The 23507-nt window shown below is 39.6% G+C and overlaps 2 protein-coding genes across 7 annotated transcripts in view; one reads left to right on the top strand and one right to left on the bottom strand.

The window, feature by feature from the left end:
* Positions 1-18226, bottom strand: LOC148355503 (allantoinase, mitochondrial). Of its 6 annotated transcripts, none has more exons than XM_088349585.1 (13): positions 17998-18226; positions 17785-17931; positions 13832-13989; positions 12356-12507; positions 10784-10898; positions 10442-10588; positions 8656-8701; positions 6029-6116; positions 5748-5934; positions 4216-4354; positions 1785-1957; positions 1456-1488; positions 1-332 (listed from the first exon to the last, which is right to left on the bottom strand). In XM_088349585.1, the coding sequence occupies exons 3-13, from the start codon at positions 13973-13975 to the stop codon at positions 183-185; spliced, it is 1374 nt and encodes a 457-aa protein (XP_088205711.1). In that variant the 5' UTR covers positions 13976-13989; positions 17785-17931; positions 17998-18226; the 3' UTR covers positions 1-182. The 6 variants fall into 6 exon arrangements, with proteins under 6 accessions (XP_088205711.1, XP_088205713.1, XP_088205709.1 ...); XM_088349587.1 differs by having other exon boundaries at positions 6023-6116; positions 10442-10584; positions 10837-10898; positions 17998-18222; XM_088349583.1 differs by having other exon boundaries at positions 6023-6116; positions 17998-18222.
* LOC148355504 (tetratricopeptide repeat protein 39C-like) overlaps positions 18027-23507 on the top strand; it is a 19578-nt gene continuing 14097 nt past the window's right edge. Inside the window, exon 1 of the mRNA XM_088349590.1 lies at positions 18027-18185. Coding sequence (XP_088205716.1) covers positions 18034-18185 — 152 coding nt within the window. The 5' untranslated portion in view covers positions 18027-18033. The remainder of the gene's footprint in view (positions 18186-23507) is intronic.

Here is a 23507-nt window from a genome sequence, read left to right on the forward strand (position 1 = left end):
CTTTATTGTTGTGTTCAAAAGACACTAGCTCACTGGGGAAAATATTTTAAACAGCAACAAACTACTACATTTATGCAATAACATAATATTGGTGGGGTCAACACAATGATTGCTCGATATTGGTGGGGAAACCTCCCCTCCGTCCATGCCTTGACTTGACTTTGTTCCCTTGTTACCATTCTTCATGCATCATGAGGGAGGGTCTTTGGAGGTATAAGGAGGGTTTTCCCTAGTGGCTTGGCACTGAAGGTGCCATCACTGTACACCAGTTGTCCCCTCACGATGGTGGACCTCACCACACCTCGGAGCGACATCCCCATGTATGGTGTTAACTATACACATGCACAAATTTGTTGCAGTGTTGAAAATTCACTGAAAATTTAGTCATGGGATATAGCAAAGGTCGGCAACCACTGGTCCATGGACCCGTATCGGGCCGTGGGTAGTTTGGTACATGGCCACCCAGAAAGAAAAAGGACTTATTATTTTTTTCTTATTGTTTTTTTTCCTGACACTGCCACGTTTCAGTCTGAACTTGAACCAGGGCTTTGAGCGGGTACGTTTGAAATCAGTGGAAATCAGCGGGATTTGCACTGGCGGGTGCTGTTGCCTGTCGGGTGGTGCAACTGTCACATTGGAAAGAAGGATTTCCACCCGCCAAATATAAAATGAAGGATCAATCAAACCAAACTTTTCAGCTTTTAGCCAATCAGGGTGAAGACTGCTAGATGGGTTGTAAACAAGCTTGCCGCGATGGAAGATTTTTGGCAACGGAGTTGGAAGATGCTTGGATCCCTTAGTCAAGAACAGGACACCAAGACCATATAACATCAACAAGCTTTCTGCTGGGTTGGTTTATATGGTGAGTTTTTGTTTTTAATTACTCGGTACGCAGATTGACGTGACGTTTTGTGTTTACAATAAAATTACAATAGCCACCAAAGTATGTTGCTATTGACATGTCCGCTTCACCGTTCAGAGGTCCCGGTTTCAATTCCAGCCTCCTTGTGGGGAATTTGCCTGTTCTCCTCATGCCCTCGGGCAATCAGGTTATCCCCAAAGTTCCAAAAACATAGCTGGAATGGGTCCAGCACTCCCTTGACCCTTTTCAGGGTAAGCGGTTTAGAAAATGAATGAATGTAATTAGGACATTTACTGTAAATGTAAATAAACGTGATAACACAGTGGATTTTTGTTCACTATTACTATTATTATTGATATTTTAAATGTTATAACTGTTTTTTTAAAGTACAAATATGTTTTATGCTGCCATTGGGCCAGACCGGGAAAACATCGTGAGACAATGAACCGGTCCATGGTACAGAAAAGGTTGCGGACCAATGGGATATCGTACATTTTAAGATCATCCTAAAATGTTACTTTTAAGAAAAGACATAGAAGGTAAAAAAGAAAGGGTGTATAAGACAATGGATGAACTTTGGTGGAGTATTTTACCTTGTTCTTGTGGTGTATACTTTCTTCTTTAACCTGAGAGATAGGGAAACAATGTTTCTACCAATCGTAAGCGTCGAATCGTCATTGTGTGGCTGCTTGAAGATAGTTCAGAATAATGCTCATTGAAAAAAATTAAATCCCAAGCGTAAAGGCGTGTAAACTTCTATGTACAAAAGTAATACAATGTACAATTTGTCCTCAAAACAATCCATCTTAATGAAACTTTTAATTTTATAACACCCCCAAAATTGATTAGTGACATCACAAACAGTAAATCATAAATATTATGGGAGTTTTTACTTTAATCATGTGTTATTCTTGATGCAAACCTCAAATTCTCTCTCTGGATCCCAGATGACCAAGTCAGCATCATAGCCTGGTGCCAGGCTTCCCTTCTGGTGGCCAAGGCCACACAACTGAGCTGTGTTCTGGCAAAGGAGGCGTACCACGTCCCCCAATTCTAAGCCTTTCTGACTGGCTGAGCTCCAGAACAGTGGCAAGCCTGGCCCAAAACAAAACAGTCAAAAAAATGCAAAACTTTCCTTTTTTTGTTTAATGTGAGTAGGGTATCATAAACAGTGTTGGGACTAAAGTGTTACCAAGGAACACGTTCCTGGAAAGCAATGACTTTTTCAGGTAACAAGTACTGTAGCGCGTTATTTATACAACTCTCCAACGTAACCGTCGTCCCAACATGGCGTGTTACTCCGCTACTTATTAAAATCAGATTATGAATTACAAAATATTCTGACTTCTGTTGATCCTTTACTTACGATATAACCTAGAACTCTTTAATCGCCAGCAAGGGTTAAGAAGGGTAGATGTAGTACCACTAAATACAGATACAGTGGCTTCCATCTTAGGCTCAAGTATGAACAAGCTGAATTTCTCTTCATGGAGATATTCTCCCTACTGTATATACTCGCATCTAAGCTGTAGCTACAACTATGAACTAAAATACTGTAATTAATGGCGTCAGTTTATATGTGGCTATTTGGTTGTGTGTGTCCGATAGCAAATAGTACGTATCATGTGGAGGGGGGATCATGGCTTTTACAGAGCAACAAAATCAACAAGGAAAACTTGAGCACGGAATTTCCAATAAAAGTGTGCTACATTTTGGTCTTTTTATTTATAAAATTGCTTTTACCATACACCATGCTTGGAGAGAAAAAAATTACGTCTTGGACAGTACCCAAAAATGGACAACGAAATCTCCGATATTGATGTCGAGTGTCCCGGTTAATTGTTCGTTTGCAAACTCAATATTGTGCAAGCCAAAAAATATCAGAGCATTTACCGTTTACACAGGTTGGTGTATATGTTTTTGTCTATTTATTTTATTATGTGGCTTTTTTGTGGGTTTAGAAGAGGAAGGGGATGTACGGATTAGATTTTTGCAGTGAGGGAGTTGTGTGAAAAGTTTATAGCAAAAGGAAGAGAGGTGTATTAGGCATTTATAGATTTAGAGAAAGCATATGACAGGATAGATTGGGAGGCTTGGTGTCAAGTGTTGATGATATATGGGGTGGGTGGCAGGTTGCTGTCTGCTGTGCAAAACTTGTATGAGGATAGAAGAGCTTGTGTGAGAGAGGGGAGTGAAGTAAGCGAGTGGATTCGGTAACAGTGGGTTTGAGGAAAGGGTGCATCATGTCACCTTGGCTGTTCAATATATATATATATGGATGGAGTTTTGCGTGAGGTACGTGTGAGAGCTTGGAGAGCAGGTATAGTGTGTGAGGGTGGGTTGCATGTAAGTCCGCTATTGAACACAAATGACACTGCTTTGGTGGCTGACTCTGCAGCACGACTGAGTACATTAGTAGTGGAGTTTAAAAGACTGTGTAAGAGGAGGCTTGACAAGAGTAAGGTAATAAGGTGTCCAAGAGGTGTTGAGGTAGGTAGTTTAGAGATTTTGTGAAATGATGTCAAAATGGTTTTAAGTATTTAGGTTTGTATGTGACAGCCGGTGGTGGTTTGGAGGAGGATGTGAAAAAGAGGGTGGGTGAAGGGTGCAAAGAAAATGGTGTGCTTAGCGGATTGTTCCAATGAAGAGATCTACGAGTTGATGCAAAGTGAGGATTGTATAGGGGGCTGTTGGTCCCAATAGTGATGTATAGCTCAGAGGCATAGGGTTTCAGAGTAAATGAGCATAATAGGTTAAATTTCTTTGAAATGAGATGTTTGCGTAGTATGTGTGAAGTGACACAATTGGATAGGTGTGGCGAGAAACCTTGCTGAGAGGGTTGAAGAAAATGTTCTGAGATGGTTTGGACGTATGGAAAGAATGGATGAAGGAGGAGTTAAACCAGTGTATGCTGTCTGGCCTCTCCGCTGATGAAAGGTTGCATGGCACAGCAACTCACCCCTTGTTGTTCTGTGGGCTTATTGTTCGGTGTCAGGTTGGGAAGAGCAAAGGGGAATGAATGTTTGGTCAATGTGAGTGTTTTTTGACTCCAGCCAACTTCCACTAGGGGAACATTGCTTCAGTATATTGATTGATTGATGTGGCTATTTTAAAGCAGTTTTAGGGGGTCAGCTTCAATGTAAGTATTTACCGTATTTGTAACTACATAGGAAACCTTCGAAGTAACGCTCTACTTTAGGGTATCAGTATCTTCGGGGTACTGGAATTACTTTTTAAATGAAGTAACTAGTAACTATAACTAGTTACTGTTTCAGTAGTAATAGTATTGTTCAGTAGCACCCTCAACACTGATCATAAATCACCCAAAGTCAAACATTACATGATGATATTACCAAACTGAAGAGAAGAAATTCCTCCCCAGGCCTGATTAAAGTCTCCAGAGTCGAGTTTCTTAAGGTCAGGCGTGCAAGGAGAGTGGTCTGACACCACCATGTCAATGTGGCCTGCCTTCAACCCCGCCCACAACTGATCCTATGGGATAACGTTATCATCAGGGATGCAAGCAACTAAGGACTATTCTAATAGTCGATTACCGTAAATTCCGGAGTATAAGCCGCTACTTTTTTCCCAAACGTTCAAACCTGCGGCTTATTCAGTGATGCGGCCAATTCATGTAATTTTTCTAACAGCCGCCAGCGGCGCTCGAGTACAAAAGGTAAGATTTCGACTGGTGGAATATATGCGCCGTGGAAGACTGCAACTTCTTAGCTTGCGCACAAATTAAATTAGCGTAAACTTACCCTCATCATGCAAATTGCAAAAAGAAAGGCACATGACGCAGCTTTCAAGCTGAAGGCAATCGAGCAATCCGATAAAGAAGGAAACAGAGCTATTGCATGTAAACTATACTTTGCAAGCGTGTTGCTAGCGTGTTTTTCTTTCTGATACTGAGGAAGACGACTTTGATGGCGTCAGTTTAAAGGAGGAAGATGAGGATGGTTTACCGTGATTTTTACAAGTTCGGTATATTTTTTTTAACAGACCCATTTACTTGCTAGTAGCGTGTTGCTACCTGTCACAGTCACGGTTTGGGATGAAAGTTATATTATTATTATTAAAGCTTTGAAAACTCTCTCGGTGTACCGTCTTTCTTTGTAAATATGTGTACCTATGTATAATATGTATTTGCAACTGTATATTTTTGTAATGTATTTATTTTAGAGACTTATTCTGATATGTTTTCCACGGGCGAATCAAAAAGAAGGGGCGAAAACAACGGGGATGACGGGAAGTGGAGTAAAGGTGAGACGTGTTTTTGGACGCAGCGGACAACAGTGGACATATATTATAGTTTTTTTCCTTGGATTACTTTCAACGGGACCCAGACTCTGCATCAAACCATTTTCCGTTCATTTTGCCGGCTGTGGATTTTGGACTGTGTACTTTATATTCAGTTACAATCGCGGGACTTAATGTCGGGTTTGGGTTACTTTTGTGATTGTGTTACATGTTTTAATGTGGGCGCATGCGGCTTATATACAGGTGCGGCTTGTGTAAGTACAAAAGCAATTATCCCCTTAAAATGTGGTGGGTGCGGCTTATAATCAGGTGCGCTCTATAGTCCGGAATTTAAGGTAGTCACCAACAATTGAAACCATTAGTCGAATAATCGTATGATTGTGATTTTTTTTTTTCTTAAAGGTTCATTGTGTAATATTTGTCAACTAGCACGGCGGAGCAGTGGTTAGCGCGTGTGCGACACGGTTCTGAGGTCATGAGATTGGACCTCCTGTGTGGAGTTTGCATGTTCTCCCCGTGTTTGCGTGACTCTGTTGAAAAAACTATTATCGAATGCACTCACAGCTGGTGAAGGCACACACAGACTTCTAATTTTTCACATGATGGCAGAACCAAAACGAGTGACCTGGTTGTGAGACGATCTGATGGGGGGACAACACTTGAATTGCGTGGCCCCAGTTGGAATGTTCTCCGCACTCAGGCACAGGTAGTGGTGGGTAGTTTCGACAGTCAGTTGGGCGCCGGCCATCTTGGCCTCTTGTATGATTGGCAGTGCCTGGGCAGAAGATAAGTGGACCACATGGCAGCGCACCCTAAAACACAAAAGCATACAGAACAAATTTCCTGTAATACGGTCACCTCTTATATCAATGGACCAAATGTACATTATGAGGATCTCACTGGTACTCTTTGCAGAGTTGTATCACGCTGCGGATGGCCTCCACCTCCATGGTGTCAGGTCTGGACTGCAGGAAGTTATCATATTGACGGGGGTCTAATGTGAATACAATGAGCCCACTATTAGGTATAGCTGCCAATGGACAAAGTCAGCTAGTAGAATAGATTATACTTAACTAGATAACCAGTTAGCTGGCAAACTAGCTGGAACTAAAGGAGATTGAATGCTAACTACAGTATATGGTTAAGTAGGTAACCTGTGAGATTAGGGGTGAGCAAACTACAGCTCGTGGGACATAATTCGGCTCACGGAACAAAAATTGTCAAAGTACAATGACAATAGATAATAGTAAATAAATCACTACTAATAAAACAACGTACTTTTTTAGGGTGCCCCATGGTCTTATTGTGTGTTTGCACCAAAATACTACTACAGCAAGACTGCAAAAAATACTACAAAACCAAATATCAAATTAAGTGCTTAAAAACAAGGACCTTATGTATTATCTGGATTTAATTATAAAAAAAGGAAAAAAACCTACAGAAATACTACAAAATACTGCTATAGTACAATAACACAAAAATATTTCTACATAAATATTACAAAAATACTACAGAAATACTACAACAATACTAGTACCGAAATACATCTACAATAATACTGCGAAAAAATTATACTGAAATACTACAAAAATCCTACTGCATTAATACTACAAAAACCATGGTTCACGAATCCCTTACCCACCTGAGTGTTTTGGGCGAGTACAGCCTGGCGGTGCCCATCCATCTCCAGAAATGCTACAAAATACTAGTACAGTAATACTATCATACTAAAATAATCCATCCATCCATCCATTATCTGCACCGTAGGGTCGCGGGGGTGCTGGAGCCCATCCTAGCTATCTTCGGGCAGTGGGCAGGGGACACTCTGAACCGGTTGCCAGCCAGTTGCAGGGCATAATACAAAAATAATACTACATAAATACTACTAAATTAATGTGACAAAAATACTACAAATACTGTAGAAATTCAACATCAGTAATACGACAATAATACTAAAGAAATGCAGCAAAAAAAGCTACAGAAATACTGCAAAACCCCTTGGCCAAATTTTAAAACTCAATGCGGCCTGCTACTCCAAAATGTTGCCCACCCATGTGCTAAATCATGAAAATTGTTTTTCTACCTCTGTGGTTTTGTTAATATCTGGGTTGTAAGATGCTAAGTTTGTTGAAATCAAAGCCAAGAGATGAGAAGTTCCTTCAAAGTTGTGATTACAGAATGTTCCGGGCACAAATAGGTACAATGGCTGTAGAAACTCACAAGTGCAAAGACAATAACAACTGATCATCACTCTTATACTAGAAGGGTGGTCTGAAGAACCGAAACCTAACGTTCCCTCTAATTTTCCACAGGTCTGAGCGTTCACACAAAGTCGGTGAGCAGCGCTTGAAACAACAGTGAGCAACCATAATCCCAAGTGTGGCAAGATAATTCATTATCAAACATGTCCAAAACTTGACATCAAGTTATATTTTGCTGAGTTTCCGGCAATGCAAAATTATTTTTCTCTTTTGAATGAATTGACTCGGGTACTATTGCAAAGGTTGTTCGGCTTACAAACGTCGTCTTTCACAAGATATCCATTTCTTTTTATTTCCTGACATATTTTGTTGCATAATATTAACATTTTTGGGGGCTTATTTTGTCGGTTGTAAGATACAGAACTGTACTGAATCACATTTTTTAGTGGAAGTACAATGTTAGCAACAAGATTCACTTGATATAATTGGAAATTATTTGAATGCAACACAAACTTTTTCCTCTTTTTTCCATGCTTTTTTTCTACTTTTTATTAAATTCCTTTTAAAAAAAATCTCATTGTGTTTATTTTTTCCGAGCTGTTACTTGTTTTCTTTTTGTTCTCTATTTACTTTTTTCCTACATTTCTTTCTTTTCTTTTTTCTGGCTTTTTTTCTAAATGTTTCCTTCTTTTTTTCTCTTCTTTTTGTTTCTTTTTTTCTCAGCTTTTCACTACTTTTTTATTTTGGTATTTTTTTTCTTTTTTGTTTTATTCCCCTATTCCTTTAAGTCATTTTGTGCATAATTTTACATAATAGTTGGTCATGTTGGGATTAAAGAAGCAAAAACAACCTGAAGAGCCGTTTAGGACCCGAAAGAGCCAGTTCCTTTTAGTGAGCCGAGCCGAAGAAGCCGGTTCTCAACAAACTGTACTAACTTTACTCAACTTCGTTCTCCTTCGACTCGACATCAAAATACCGCATTTAGGACACAACGTCAGGGGAACCCGTGTATTTTTACCTTCATGCACTGTAACTTTGACTTAAGTAGCTTCTTAATTAGTAATTTTGAGCCCTCATTTTTGTGCGCCGGCTAGATTTTCTAGTGCGCTGAGAATGTGCGAGCAGTGTGCAATTGCGCACGTGCGCAGCTTAGAGCGAACACTGATCATGTCTGTTTTAAATTACGTTGCAATCATCCGTAAATATGAAGTGGCTGAATATGAAATTGTAATTGTGGCCGAACATGAGCAATAACACATTTTAATACTAAAACAATATCTCTATTGTTTTTTTTAACTTACATTAGGTTTCTAAGGATGGATAGAACCTTACCTCCATTGCTCTCACTGGTCTGCTTCACTTCTTTCTCAGCATGAAACTAAAGAGAAAAAAAAGCATTCTGCTGAGGAAACTTTCTTAGCGATTTTTCTTTTTCATATTGAAGACATGTGTGTCTGAAATCGAGATGTCATGCAGTCAAATTAGATGGCAAATGCTAACTTTATGTGAAGTGAGGTTGTAATAGGTAACTAATGCTAACTACCCGTATTTTACGTAGTAAAAGGCACACACACCTAAAAACTCGTAATTGGCCAGAAATTTGAACATGCGCGTTATAACCTAAAGAGCTGCTCACTGTTGTTGGTTTGGTTAGTATATTTGCTATGCTTGTGATCAGGGTTGGGTAGGGTTACTTTAACTTGATTACCTTCAATTACTTTTGGATTACTCCAATACCAAATATGCTAATAAAAGACAAAAGAAACTAAATATGAATAAAATTGTTTTGTGCAGGCTTGGGGAGTAACGGAATACATGGAACGGCAAAAATGATGTTGGCAAGCTGTTGGAATTATTTTTATTTCGTTTCTGTCGCATTTTATGTTAGTTTTGCCGCAGATCAAAGAGATCAAAGCCAAGAGAGAAAGCTTACCACGTGTTGTGAGTCATCATTTTATTCATATTTAGTTTCTTTTGTCTTTTATCAGCATATTTGGTATTGGAGTAATCCAAAAGTAATTGAAAGTAAGCAAGTTAAAGTAACCCTACCCAACCCTGCTTTGTGATTCTTGGATACCCTATCTAAGGTGAGTGTGGCCTAACGGTCTCTGTTGGATCTATGAACTAAATCATGCTGCATGCGGTAACTGTTCTGCCTTTGAGAAAACATGAGCGCAAGCTTTGAGAAAGATATCAAATGGTCTGCAAGAGCCCGCTTGTGGTTAACATGTTAATTGTTTGCTGCCAAAAATTAACAAAAGAGAAGCACAGTACTTTGACGCCAGCTAAGACGCCAACTTTTCCTCTTTTGTTGTTGCTATGAACAATACTTGTCTGTAAGTATGAAACGTATGGTGACTATTTGAATTTTTTTTTTATGGTAATGTTTTGTACAAAATGATGCACTCTTGTTTGAATTCTTCTTAGCATGTATTCGCTTAACTTAGAATTTATTTGTATACCTAGTAAGCTAACGGGACTTTCTTGTACTTTGTTTTTAGTATTATGGTAACCTTTTAATGGTAATGATTGAGGCCATCTTGTGAATAAACAGCAACTAAGGAAAATAAGTCTGGTTATTCTGGACGTTGTTCACTAGCTGTCTGGTTGGCAAAAATGGAAATACTTCATTGTGAAGACCGAACAGTAACCAATTATGAATTAATTAATTTTTCTGGTTATACCAAATGTCATAATGTTATTTTATTGTCTATGAAATAAGCTACCTTATGTATTCTCTATGCAACACTTGTTCTTAAGATGTAGGTCTTCAGATCAGATATATATATATATATATATATATATATATGTTAGGATGGGTACATTTACTCCTACTTGAGTAATATTATTTTGAAGTAACAGTACTTTTACTTGAGTACATTTTTTGGGTACTCTACTCACTTCTGCAAAAACACTACTTTGTTGGGGTGTACCTCATAGTGAAGATAATCCGGTATATCTCAAGTTAATGCAAACTAAGTTTGGAATACTGTAGTTTGCTACTGTTTTTTGCACACTGCCTGAGGTTATGTACATGTGGGATTGTGGTTGTTTGCATCTTGCAGGTGAAATAATATGGCACTAAAATTATAACACTGTCTGAGGTGTATTCTGATACCAGTAGAACACTCCCCGTTCCTCTCAGCTGCTCCATGGCGGATTGCAAATCACCATGGCTCACATGAGGAAACTCATCAACGCCGCTGTGGATCAAGAAGCACTTGAATCCGGCCACTCCGGCCTGAATCATGGGCTGAAGTTCTAGCTTCGAACAGACATTTGATTTTCAGAAGTGTTCATTAAAAAAAATCAACAACCACAACTAGCCTTAGCTCCTGGGCCATGTCAGTATCTCATACGGGTTTCAACAATCAAAACGAAAACACAAATAATGAAAAACTTGAAATGTGCATGAAAATAATAAATATATGGGTAGCATTATTATAGCATCCCCAATTACCTGATTACCAGGAATAACACCACCCCAAAAGGCAGTGTCCACAAAGCATTTACCCGAGGCCTCACGGAGCTTCTCCTGGAAATTGGCAATTGTGGTGGTGGGAGGGATGCTATTACTATAACAAATACATAATGTACAATGTTAAGGGTGATGGATGGCATACTTGTCAACCTCAGCCAATTGCTCCCCTTAATAATGATTGCAATTTACCTTATTAAGTGATAATAAACCTTACAAACACAACACAGCGCCTATTTACTCGTTGCAAAATAGACTATGTAGAATAACCGCGACAATACTGTATTAGCAATCTTGTTATGTGCTACTAGTGACCGAGACGATCCGGGTTTAAGCCGAACGAGCCAGACGAGATTGAGTTAAAACATTTTTTAAAAGAAAAAAAAATCATACAAAAGTGCTGTACATAATTTGTAATGATCAAAAAACTCATAGAATATGGGGGAAATGTATAGTTTGACAGGTATGTTATGGTATTTAAGGACACAACTAGAATTTACCTTTTGACAATTCTCATCCCATCCCATTCTCATTAGCTACACCGCTTATCCTCAGTAGGGTCGCAGGGGTGCTGGAGCCCATCCCAGCAATCATCGGGCAGTGGGCAGGGGACACCCTGAACTGGTTGCCAGCCAATCGCAGGGCACAGAGGGACAGACAACTCGCTCGCTCATTCACACCTAGGGACAATTTTGACCGGCCAATCAACCTGAAATGCATGTGTTTTGGAATGTGGGAGGAAACCGGAGTGCCCGGAGAAAACCCACGCGAGCACGGGGAGAACATACAAACATACCAACTCCGCACAGTAGGTCCCGTGCTGCCCATATATATATGGGCAGCACGGCGGCGCAGTGGTTAGCGCGTGTGCGGCACAGTTCATGTCTTGGGAACATCCTGCGTGGGTTCAAATCCAGCTCCAGACTTCCTGTGCGGAGTTTGTATGTTCTCCCCCTGCTTGCGTGGGTTTCCTCCGGGCACTCCGGTTTCCTCCCACATTCCAAAAACATGCATTTCAGGTGAATTGGCCGGTCCAAATTGTCCCTAGGTGTGAATGAGCGAGTGAGTTGTCTGTCCCCGTGTGCCCTGCGATTGGCTGGCAACCAGTTCAGGGTGTCCCCTACCCACTGCCCGATGATTGCTGGGATGGGCTCCATTAACCCCGCGACCCTACTGAGGATAAGCGGTGTAGCTAATGAGATGAGATGATATATATATATATATATATATATATATATATATATATATATATATATATATATATGCATACAAACAAACACATGAATTTAATTTATTAATGAAAAGAAAAGACCAAATAAGAATAGCAGTAACATAACATTTTGCTAACGTTGAGACACATAACTTGTTCAAACATTCTTAAAACAGATACAGGCAAAATAATGTTATATTATTAAATAAATCAGAATAAAAATCGATTTGACTTTTTACAATCCAAGTATTACAAAAATAACTTGATCAGGTAACACTTACAAATAAAAGATCTTTCTGGCTGACAAAACAGTTTGTTAAGTGAAGTGAAGCTCAGTGACTCACAGTGGCATGTCCACAATGGTAGTGACGCCTCCGGCTGCCGCCGCCCTAGTGGCCGTCCAGAACCCTTCCCAGGACGTGCGTCCCGGCTCATTGACGTGGACATGACAGTCAACAATTCCTGGCATGACTACACTATCGCCTGTGTCCAACAACTGCAAACACAACATTTTAGAAAGATATACGCCTTGCTAGTATCTAATATTTCCCTAGCAGTTGGAGTGCAGTAAATCTTTCTATTTGGTGAACAAAGTGTGATGTGATGCTGGTAAATATCCAGGTGGACAAACACATCTCACGATAACCTAGCAGACATTTGTCTTTCAAACTTAACTGTTTCCTAGGTTGCAACCAGTGTTCCCTCTAAACTGCGCGCGTGCGCAATTGCGCACTGCTCGCACATTCTCAGCGCACAAGAAAATCTAGCCAGCGCACAAAAATGAGGGCTCAAAATTACTAATTAAGAAGTGACTCAAGTCAAAGTTACAATGCCTAAAGGTAAAAAGACACGGGTTCCCCTGACGTTGTGTCCTAAATGCGGTATTTGGAAGTCGAGTAGAAGGCGAACGAAGTTGAGTAAAGTTAGTAGAGTTAGTCGGGGAACCGGCTTCTTCGGCTCGACTCACTAAAAGGAACCGGCTCTTTCGGGTCCTAAACGGCTCTTCAGGTTGTTTTTGCTTCTTTAATCCCAACATGACCAAATATTATGTAAAACTATGAACACAATGACTTAAAGGAAGGGGGGAATAGAACAAAAAAGAAAAAAATACCAAAATGAAAAAGTAGTGAAAAGCTGAGGAAACAAAGAAACAAAAAGGAAGTGAAAAAGGAAGGAAAAAACAGCCAGGAAAAAAAGAAAGAAATGTAGGAAAAAAGTAAATAGAGAAAAAAAAGAAAAAAGTAACAGCTCGGAAAAAATAAACAAGGAAACAGGAATTTTAAAAAAAGTCTAAAAAAAAAGAGGAAAAAAGAGGAAAAAGTTTGTGTTGCATTCAAATAATTTCCAATTATATCGAGTGAATCTTGTTGCCAACATTGTACTTCCACTAAAAATGTGATTAAGTACAGTTCTGTATTTTACAACCGACTGAATAAGCCCCCAAAAATGTTAATGTTATGCGACAAAATATATCAGGAAATAAAAAGAAATGGATATCTTGTGAAAAAATTGTAAGAACAAACGACATTTGTAGGTTGTACAACCTTTGCAATAGTACATGAGTCAATTCATTCAAAAGAGAAAAATAATTTTGCATTGCTGGAAACTCAGCAAAATGTAAGTTGTCAAGTTTTGGACATGTTTGATGATTAATTATCTTGCCACACTTGGGATTATGGTTGCTCACTGTTGTTTCAAGCGCTGCTCACCGACTTTGTGTGAACGCTCAGACCCGTGGAAAATTAGAGGGAACATTGGTTGCACCACAAAATCCAGCTGGCAACAAGAAATACATTTCATGTTTGAAAGTTTGACTTTACCTCCACATCTTCTGTAACTTCTCCACAAGGTAGCACCTGCTGGATTTTCCCATCCTGTATAAAAATGACAGCAGGCCCGATTTGTTGATCTGCCAGAAGTACTCTGGTGCTCTTTACTGCCACCACCATCCGTCCCAACTCCATGATAGACTTTGTAGCTGGATAAATGATAGGAAATAAAAAAATGTTGACTCATCTCTGTGAATAATATCCGTCTGTTCCTGCAAACATATTGCCCCGCCCAAATTTTTAACTGTGACATTCATTAGAAAGGCGGAGTCCTTTCGTCATGTGACAACATTAAAATAAAAAGTCTAACAGAAGTAAATGTAATGTTCCATTCAGGAACGAAAACAATTTCCACTGTTGTTGACAGATGTGATAATCTTTCAACAAACTGAAGTTATGCATTTAGCAAATAGCTACTTAGTAAGAAGTAATAAAACAACCTTCCTCCTATCAAACTTTTGTGACTGGTGTGCCACTTACTGGATTAAGAGGTTATGCAGTTCATGCAGTAAATGTGACCTAGTTAGTGCCACTAGATCGTTTGGTAGCTGGTAACCAGTTAAATTAGACACTGAATTTGAGTAAGTTACTTGCATCAAAAGAGTTGGTATGTCTATCATTTACCTACAAGTCAATAATACAATATTTCTCTGTCATAACACAGATCCAAACCTTCGGTTTCACAATAAACAGCTACTTACAGTAAAATTGTTGTTACGACTGCTTGTTTTTAGTGTAATTGTGATCCAAAATGTTCAAATATAGTCATGCATGAAGTGAAGTCGATTAAGTTTAATAGCACGGATCAAATGTATTCAAAGTGTTTTATAATAATAATAATTTCCTTTGTATTGTCATTCTTTGTAACAATGTACACAGAACGAAATGTCGATACATCTGACCCGTTGTAGCGAGCCGATGCAGCCGCAGCCAACAGAGGGCGCCGCCATTATACCAATTAGGTATGACTCGGCCGAGGCGCGAACCAGCGACCTCCCAGTCTCAAAGCGGGCACACTACCATCTAGGCTACTGAGCTACTATCACCGTACATTTTGTTAAGGTTTTTCAATTTTCATGAGGATATTTTATTTCTAATTGAAGAAAACATATTTTTGTATACTTTATTTAGTAAATAACAGTACTTATTTGCATATCTATATTTTTACGTTTTATGCTTCTTCTTTTTTTTATCAAAAGAGCTTTATTGAACACAACACGCACACACGTTTCCATAAAAAGAACGTACAAACATTTAAATTACAAGACAATATAAACAAATATGACAGGGGGTGAACAGATGTTACATAAAAATACAAAAATCTTTCCAAATATTATTAGTTTTAATCGGCTTCTTGTTATGGGAAAGTTTTATTGACAAAATATATTGTTTTACTTCACATTGAAAGACAATGAAGGAAACTTTTCCACCCATAAATTTGCACTTGTGAATGTAGAATTTGGCCATAAAGAGATTAAGATTTATAATGAAAGTATATTTTGCCATTGATTTAAATGTTTCAGAGTCAATTAATCCAAGCATCTTTCCAAAATTGTTTAAAACCAATGTCACTTTGATCAGCTACAAAGTTACAGATTTCACCACAGAAATGTTTGACCAATGGGCAGTGCCAATATAAATGAGGTAAAGTTTAACTTTACAAAACGTTTACAATCAATATATTTATTGAACTTTTTCATAATAAGATCTTTGGAGAGGTAAATCATAATTATTTTAAATGACATTTCCCGTATTTTGTCAAAAAAGTAGCAGTTTGGTAACAACCAGTCAACCCAATGTACATATTTCTTCCAGAGTGACATCACATATGGAACAGTCACAATTTCCCTTTTACACAGTAATAAGACCTATGCTTTCATTATAATTTCATAATAATTACATAATTATATAATACCATTTTCCCACTTAAAGTGGTATTCACAGATGAATGAACGAACAAATTAATTAATGGTAACAGTTATATAATAACAATGTTCAACAATAGCAATAAGACTAGGCATATAGTTGACAATGATAATAATAATAACAACAATAAACATAATATTTATGCTAGTCGTTGCAATAATAATAAGTTTAATTATTAGTTTGGCCCATCTATTGACTGTATAAGGCTTCTGCTCACTTACATTATTTGGTTACCATCCATCCATCCATTATCTGCACTGCTTAACCTCAGTAGGGTCGTGGGGGTGTTGGAGCCCATCCCAGCTATCTTTGGCAGTGGGCAGGGGACACCCTGAACTGATTACCAGCCAGTCACAGGGCACACAGAGACACACAACTCACTTGCTCACTCATTCACACCTAGGGACAATTTGGACCGGCCAATCAACCTGAAATGTATGTTTTTGAAATGTGGGAGGAAACCGGAGTGCCCGGAGGAAAGCCACGCAAGCACGGGGAGAACATGCAAACTCCACACAGGAAAGTTTGATCTCATGACCTCAGAACTGTGCCGCACACGCGCCAACCACTGCCCCGTCGTGCTGCCCTACTTGGTTACCAATAATACTACTAATAATAACAATAAAAGACACATAAATGTTATGGTAATTTGCTTACATCTTCCATTTGCTATATCATTCAGATGTCATTTTCCCTCTCACTGTACTTTACCAATATTGTTTTTTTTTTGTATGTGGATTTGACCAGGTGAATATTGGGACATTGTTTGAGCTCTTCCTGCAATTTGATCCAAAGTTTAACTCCACATACAGACACACACATACTTTTCCTGGTGGTTCTCACCGGTTGGATCTTAAAGTTACCACACACCCTCAAGTTAAAGCTTCCTTCTCTTTGTGTGAATATTTTTTGTACTTTTTCTGGCAGTATGTCTTTGTTCACTTGGAATAGAGGTTGGGAAGTGGAAATCTCCACTAGATCAAGCAGTTTTAATAATTTGGACTGCAGAAATAGACTATTGGTATGATCACAGTATCTTGCCTTGTGTATAATTCTTATTGCACGATTTTGGAGAACAAAAAGGGGATGGAGTCTACAAATTTGCTGCGATCCCTCACCATTTGGATATTTGAATAAAATGCAAGAGATTGCTCATAAGACTTTTGAGTTATCACCAGGTAAAACAGGTAAATTGTATATTTCAATGTATCAGTGTTGGGCCATGAATTTCATGCATAGGCCTTTAGTATTTTTTTTTCTATCACCATCGAATCTAATACTGGAAGTCAAGACTGGCCTGATGTATTTCTATCATATGTTTTTATTATATTTGAGGGTGAAAATGTTTGTTTAACAGAAGCAGGGGACACGGGAATCTTTTTCTTCACCTTTTCGTTGTGATACTTGCGTTATTGCCCCCTACCCAATCATAATTTGTGAAACCGCCGACGTTTCCCCAGGCCCGAGAAAGTCCTGGTTCTGCCAACTCCAGATATGATTGGCTAAACCAACAGCTTTATGTCTCAGAACCTGCAGAGGCAGCCAGTTTAAGGTGTCCCATGCCCACTCCCCGAATATAGCTGGGATGGGCTCCAGCACCCCCGCGATCCTACTGACGATAAGTGGTGTTGATAATTGATGGATGGATGGACCACCTGCAGAACTTATTGTGAAGCCCTCCGGGTAAATTTCTGACCCTGGCAAGAATTAATGGCTGAAATGTAATTGTATTGCAATGAAAGGAAAGTGACAATTTGGATTCATGAACAAATTATAATTAGCCTCACATGATTCAGATCTTTTTTCAGGCCAACAGACAAGGCCTAGCAGGCCCTGACGACTCACTACTGCATTTAACCCTTTGTAGAAGATGACCGGTCTTGTTAAAACTGGGAAACCATGACAATATTGTTGTCCAGAAAACTGTGGTTTAATGTTTAGATGAAATGTTGTGATTGTTTCATATGCAGTATTAATGCGGAGAGATAGTGTTTGATTGACGTTTTGTGCTTGCTTACGAATTTAGCTTCCAGTGACGTCATGACGCACGCATGGCACCGTCGCGTCACGTGGCTGTTTTGATTACGTAATGCACCGGATGCCGCACGAATAGGGAGGACAAGGCGGGTGAAGCCATGGATGGATGGATTAAAATTCACTAAAATCTAAAAAAATGGACGAATAGAGTCAAAGTGAAAGGCGGGTTGCGTTTGACGATTGTTCTCGATCACCTGCAGCACCCTCATTTTTGTCGTACGAGTTTCGCGATGGCGGGCCCGGAACATCAGAAGCAGCAACAGCAGCAGGTGGAGGAGGAGAAGGCCGAACACATAGATGACGCCGAGATGGCGCTGCAAGGCATTAACATGCTGCTAAATAATGGTTTCAAAGAGAGCGACGAGCTTTTTAGGAGATACAGGTAAGGGGCGAGGGGCCACAACCGTGCGTGCGTGTGCATTGGGCGTGACGGTCGAATATATGAACTGTTAAAGGCGACGTCATGACGTCACAATCGCGAAGTGTACGACTGTCTCGTGAGCGAAGCTTTTTTGAGCATCGTCAATTTCATTTTCTACAATTGTTATCAGTGACATGCCCGTCAAGCTCCAGGGCTCCATGCCCTTGCAAACTGTCGTATTTTCCCTTACAAAATACAAAATATTACTCTATATATTTTTTTCAAACGTGTTTATTTATGTAGTTTAACATATTATATTGTGCATATGTTTCGTTATGTCATATGCATTGTTAATTAACATTTTGTTGTGGGATACTGAGTTGCTCGACATGAATGAGGTTTATTATAAAAAAGGTTCAAAAATTAAGTAGATTGGATGTTCACTGTAGAAGGAAAAAATGCCTGCAAATATAATTAAGTAGAATAATACATTTTCTTATTCAAAGTATGAATTCATTTTCTGCATGAAATTTTCGTTGGTAATATACTGATTGAAGCGAAAACTACAAAGCTGTTTTTGTTCATTTTCTCATTTTATACTTCATTTTTTTCTCAACTCCTTTATACAACATAATAATTCGTAATATAATGCATCAAGGGCAGCACGGCGGCGCGGTGGTTAGCGTGTGTGCGGCACAGTTCTGAGGTCATTGGTTCAAATCCAGCTACCAACCTTCCTGTGTGGAGTCTGTTCTCCCCGTGCTTGCGTGGGTTTCTTCCGGGCACTCCGGTTTACTCCCACATTCCCAAAACATGCATATCAGGTTAATTGGCCGGGCCAAATTGTCCATAGGTGTGAATGAGCGGGCGAATTGTCTGTCCCTGTGTGCCCTGCGACTGGCTGGCAACCAGTTCAGGGTGTCCCCTGCCCACTGCCCGAAGATGGCTGGGATGGGCTAAAGCACCCCCGCGACCCTACTGAGGATAAGCGGTACAGATAATGGATGGATAATGCATCAAAGCAAGTGAGCCGTTTGAGAGCCGTCTCTCTTTAATGAGTTGAGCCGAAAAAGCCGGTTCACTAAAAAGAGATGGACTTCCTTTCACTACATCAAACCCCGCTCGCTTCGTTTGCAACGAAAAAAAACGATACAGAGATAGAGGCCTCCGCGGCGAACTCGTTTGACTTGATTGATATTCAGTTTCGTGATAGTCGGTGTATACCGGATGGTACCCATTATTGACAAATTTGCGTTTTTCCGTACAGATTTTCTCATACGTCGTACAGGTCTTAAAATGTATAATAAACGTACTTTGTACAGCAAAACCGTACACGTTGACTGGTATGCAGTAATGCGCGGTGAGGTTCGTGTCTCATGATGCACAGGCAGATTTACAAACAAATGAACCAATTACTTATTCGTCGTTTGTCAGAGCCAGAAAGCGATATATAAAATAATAATAATAATAATAATAATAAATGTAGCATAGGGATTGTTTTTTTTTACTTTGACTTAGAAGTGAAGTATATGCACTGTTAAGTTTGAATATAGGAATCAAGTCATAGGTTACCCTAGGTAACCCTAACCCTAACCCTAACCCTAACCCTAACCCTCCATTATGAAAAAATTATCATGCAACGAGAAAAACAATTACTGGGTCACTTTCTGTTAGCATGCTAGCAATATCAGCAATTGTATTGTTTGGGGCTGAGATGTGTGCCAAATCAAAATCATAGGTTTTACTAACACTGCCATGAGGAGGCAAGAGAATTGCGTCCCCCATTTAGCAATCTGCAGACACTAAGCCTACTGTTAGAATTTAATATTAAAACGTATCGTTTCCCAAATTGTTCGAATTAGTTATCTGACTCCAACCAACCAAACACAACCTACATTCAGCTAGCAATGCACCGGCATTTCCACACGGGGGCAGATTTAATTTCTTAAACAATTTAACTAAGTGAACTCCATCATCGAATGTGGCCGAATTAGTGTCGCTCGAGTCTCTGTGAAGCCTTCTCTCTCGATCTTCTGCCTTCCTTCTCGGCCCACGTTTTTCCGCAAGCTGGTGTGCCGGCTCCTCCCATGGGCGTGCGAGGGAAGCCCCCCATGTGGGCTCCATCATCTCGGAGAAGAGCGTCCCGATATCTGAAAAACAGCAGAGTGTTCCTACGTCATCAGGGATTTGTTCTCAAAACATTACCTGCCGTCCTCCGTCAGAGTCCTGTTATCAAAATTCCCTAGTCAAAATATTTTGCATTTGAAACGGCGTGACCTGTCATTGAACTTAAGCCTACTCGGTGAATATCTTTATTGCACTCAATAAATGTAACTTGTATTCAAACGTATAAAATCTTTTATAGTCAAATGTATAAAATCCTTCACAAGTAATTTTTTTAAAACTATTCATTTCTACTAAATGATTCAATAGATCTGGTATCAGTATTGTCACATGCGCTGCCTGTCAATGCCAAAATCCAGCTCAACTCTGAAGAGCATGACGCTTTACACCGAAAAACAACTGCGACCATTTGATGAAGGTGCTGTATCTGCGTAAGGTCAGTAGGTTTCTCCTGCTACTCTGACCATGGAAACCAGTACTATTTCATGTGGGGGAGCAAAACCCCACCTAAAAAAACAGCCTGGTGAGCGATAGGTGTTGCCAGGCTGTATTTGCCCAAGGCACACCACAGGAAGTGGTACCCCCATGACACTGGTGAACCGTGAACCAATTAATGAATGGGTAATACTCCATTCTGAAAAATAGTCCATGCAACAAGGAAAAAAATATTGAATGGCTTGACTCACTCTTGGCTTGTTAATACTATCACTATCAAAATGTTTTGGGGCCTGAGGTGTGCCCCAAATCAGATTCCTTGGTCTCATTATTACTCTCTGCTATGAGGCAAAAGAATTGCGTGCCTCACTCTGTATCTTCAGCCGCCCAGCACTGTGATATGTCACTTACAATTTGTATTAATAATGTTAACAATATCATGTGAAAATTCAGAAACTTAATACCTTCCAAAAATTAAAAAGTTAAATGAGAAAGAACTTTAACACTGAATAAATATAACAATTTTATGTACAGTGGTACCGCTACTTACTAATTTATTTCATTTTGGGAGTAGCTTCATAACCTGAAAACTTTGTAAGGAGAGAAGCATTTTGGATGTAAATGCGTTAATCAGTTCCAAGTCCTGCAAAAGTACAGTATGATGATTTTTTTTTTTTTTTAATTAAATCATAAAAGAGTATCAGATCATGAAACAAGTCAAAAAAAGTCAAGTCAAATTTATTTATATAGCCCTTAATCACAAAAATGTCTCAAAGGACTGCACAGGATTACAGTTACAAAATTACACAATTACCTCATCTTAAACCAGCAAACCAGCATGCGGGCAAGGAAAAACTCAAAAACCTCAGTGTGGGGAGAAAAGAGAAACCTTGAGAAAGGACCTCACATGTGGTAATCCCCCTTCCAGGATTGAACAGGGTGAATTACAATTAGCATTACTGTATTCAGAATAGTAAACACTAGGTAAAATGTTGAAAATGTCCGGAAAGAGCATGACATCAACGACGACGCCAGCTGGTAAATGCAGGGGTTGACATGCTGCAGGTCAGACCCCGGTCCGTTGACCCATCCCAGATCATCCTTCTCCTTCGTATCAGCCAGGCAGGCCTCAGAAAAAGACAGGACAAAACAGAATACAAGGTGGGCATCAATCATATGCTTTGGAATAGAAGTGTGTCTTAAGCCTCAATTTAAAAACTTCCGTTGAGGTTGCAGATCTTATCTCCAGAGGCAGGGCGTTCCACAACACCGGGGCCCGGATGGAGAACGCTCTCGAGCCCGCAGACTTCTTGGCTCTCGGAGTCACAAGTAGACCGGCATTTTCCGAGCGCAGACTCAGTGCAGGAACATAGGGGGAAATCAAATCGGAGAGATAAGAGGGTGCAAGCCCATGCAAACATTTATATGTTAATAAGAGAACCTTAAAGTCACATCTTAAGTGGACTGGGAGCCAGTGCAAGTTGGCCAATACAGGTGTAATATGCTCAAACTTTTTAGTCTTAGTCAAAAGTCTAGCTGCCGCATTCTGAACCAGCTGCAAACTTTTAATGCTAGACATCGGGAGACCAGAAAGCAATACATTACAGTAATCAAGCCGAGAAGTAATAAACGCATGAATTAAAATCTCTGCATCTGATTGGGACAGCATTGAACGAATCTTCGCAATATTACGGAGGTGGTAGAAAGCTATTCTAGTAATATTTTTCACATGTAACTGAAACGACAGGTTAGGATCAAATATAACACCTAGATTTTTGACCGAGTCACTATGGGTGATATTACATTTGTCTAGGTTCAGGGTAATGTTTGAAAACAAATGACGACAGTGAGCTGGACCAATAATCAACATTTCAGTTTTTTCTGGGTTAAGGCGTAAAAAATTATTTGACATCCATCTTTGAATCTCAGTAAGGCAATCCTCCAGATTTCTAAAACTTAAATGTCCAGTTTTTTCCAGTGGCACATACAGTTGAGTGTCATCTGCATAGCAATGGAAACTAATATTATACTTGCGGATAATGTCACCAAGCGGGATCATATAAATACTAAAAAGAAGGGGGCCAAGTACAGAGCCTTGAGGAACACCACAAGGGACATTAGATTGTTTAGAGGTCATATTGCCATAGTTAACACATTGCATCCTGTCTGACAGGTAGGACCTAAACCACGAGAGTACAGTTCCTGAGATACCAATGCGTTCTAGACGAATCAATAATATGTTGTGGTCGACCGTATCAAAAGCAGCGCTGAGATCCAGCAGCAGTAACATTGATGAGGCACCAGAATCTATTGTTAAAAGGAGATCATTGGTTACTTTTGCAAGGGCTGTCTCAGTAGAATGATTTGCTCTAAATGCTGACTGGACAGTTTCAAAAAGGTTATTTTCTGACATGAAGTCATTTAGCTGCTGTGCAACGACCTTTTCAAGTAATTTCGCAAGAAATGGCAGATTTGACACTGGCCTATAATTACCTAGGCTTTCTGGGTCAAGGTTAGGTCGCTTAAGCGTGGGTTTAATGACGGCAGACTTGAAGGCTACAGGAACAATACCCGAGGATAGCGATATATTAATAATATTTAAAACTGATGGTCCTAAGATCTCAAACAGATCCTTCACCAGTGAAGCTGGAAACGGATCAAGCAGGCACGTAGTTTGTTTGGCCCTACTGACCATCTGTGTTAGATTATCAAGGGACAATTCATTGAAACTGGAGAATGTTTCTAAACAACCGCTGACACAGTCCATACCTAGCACCTCCACAT

Source organism: Urocampus carinirostris, chromosome 12 (genome assembly GCF_059441175.1).
Source record: "Urocampus carinirostris isolate Australia breed hairy pipefish chromosome 12, RoL_Ucar_1.0, whole genome shotgun sequence".
NCBI lineage: Eukaryota > Metazoa > Chordata > Actinopteri > Syngnathiformes > Syngnathidae > Urocampus > Urocampus carinirostris.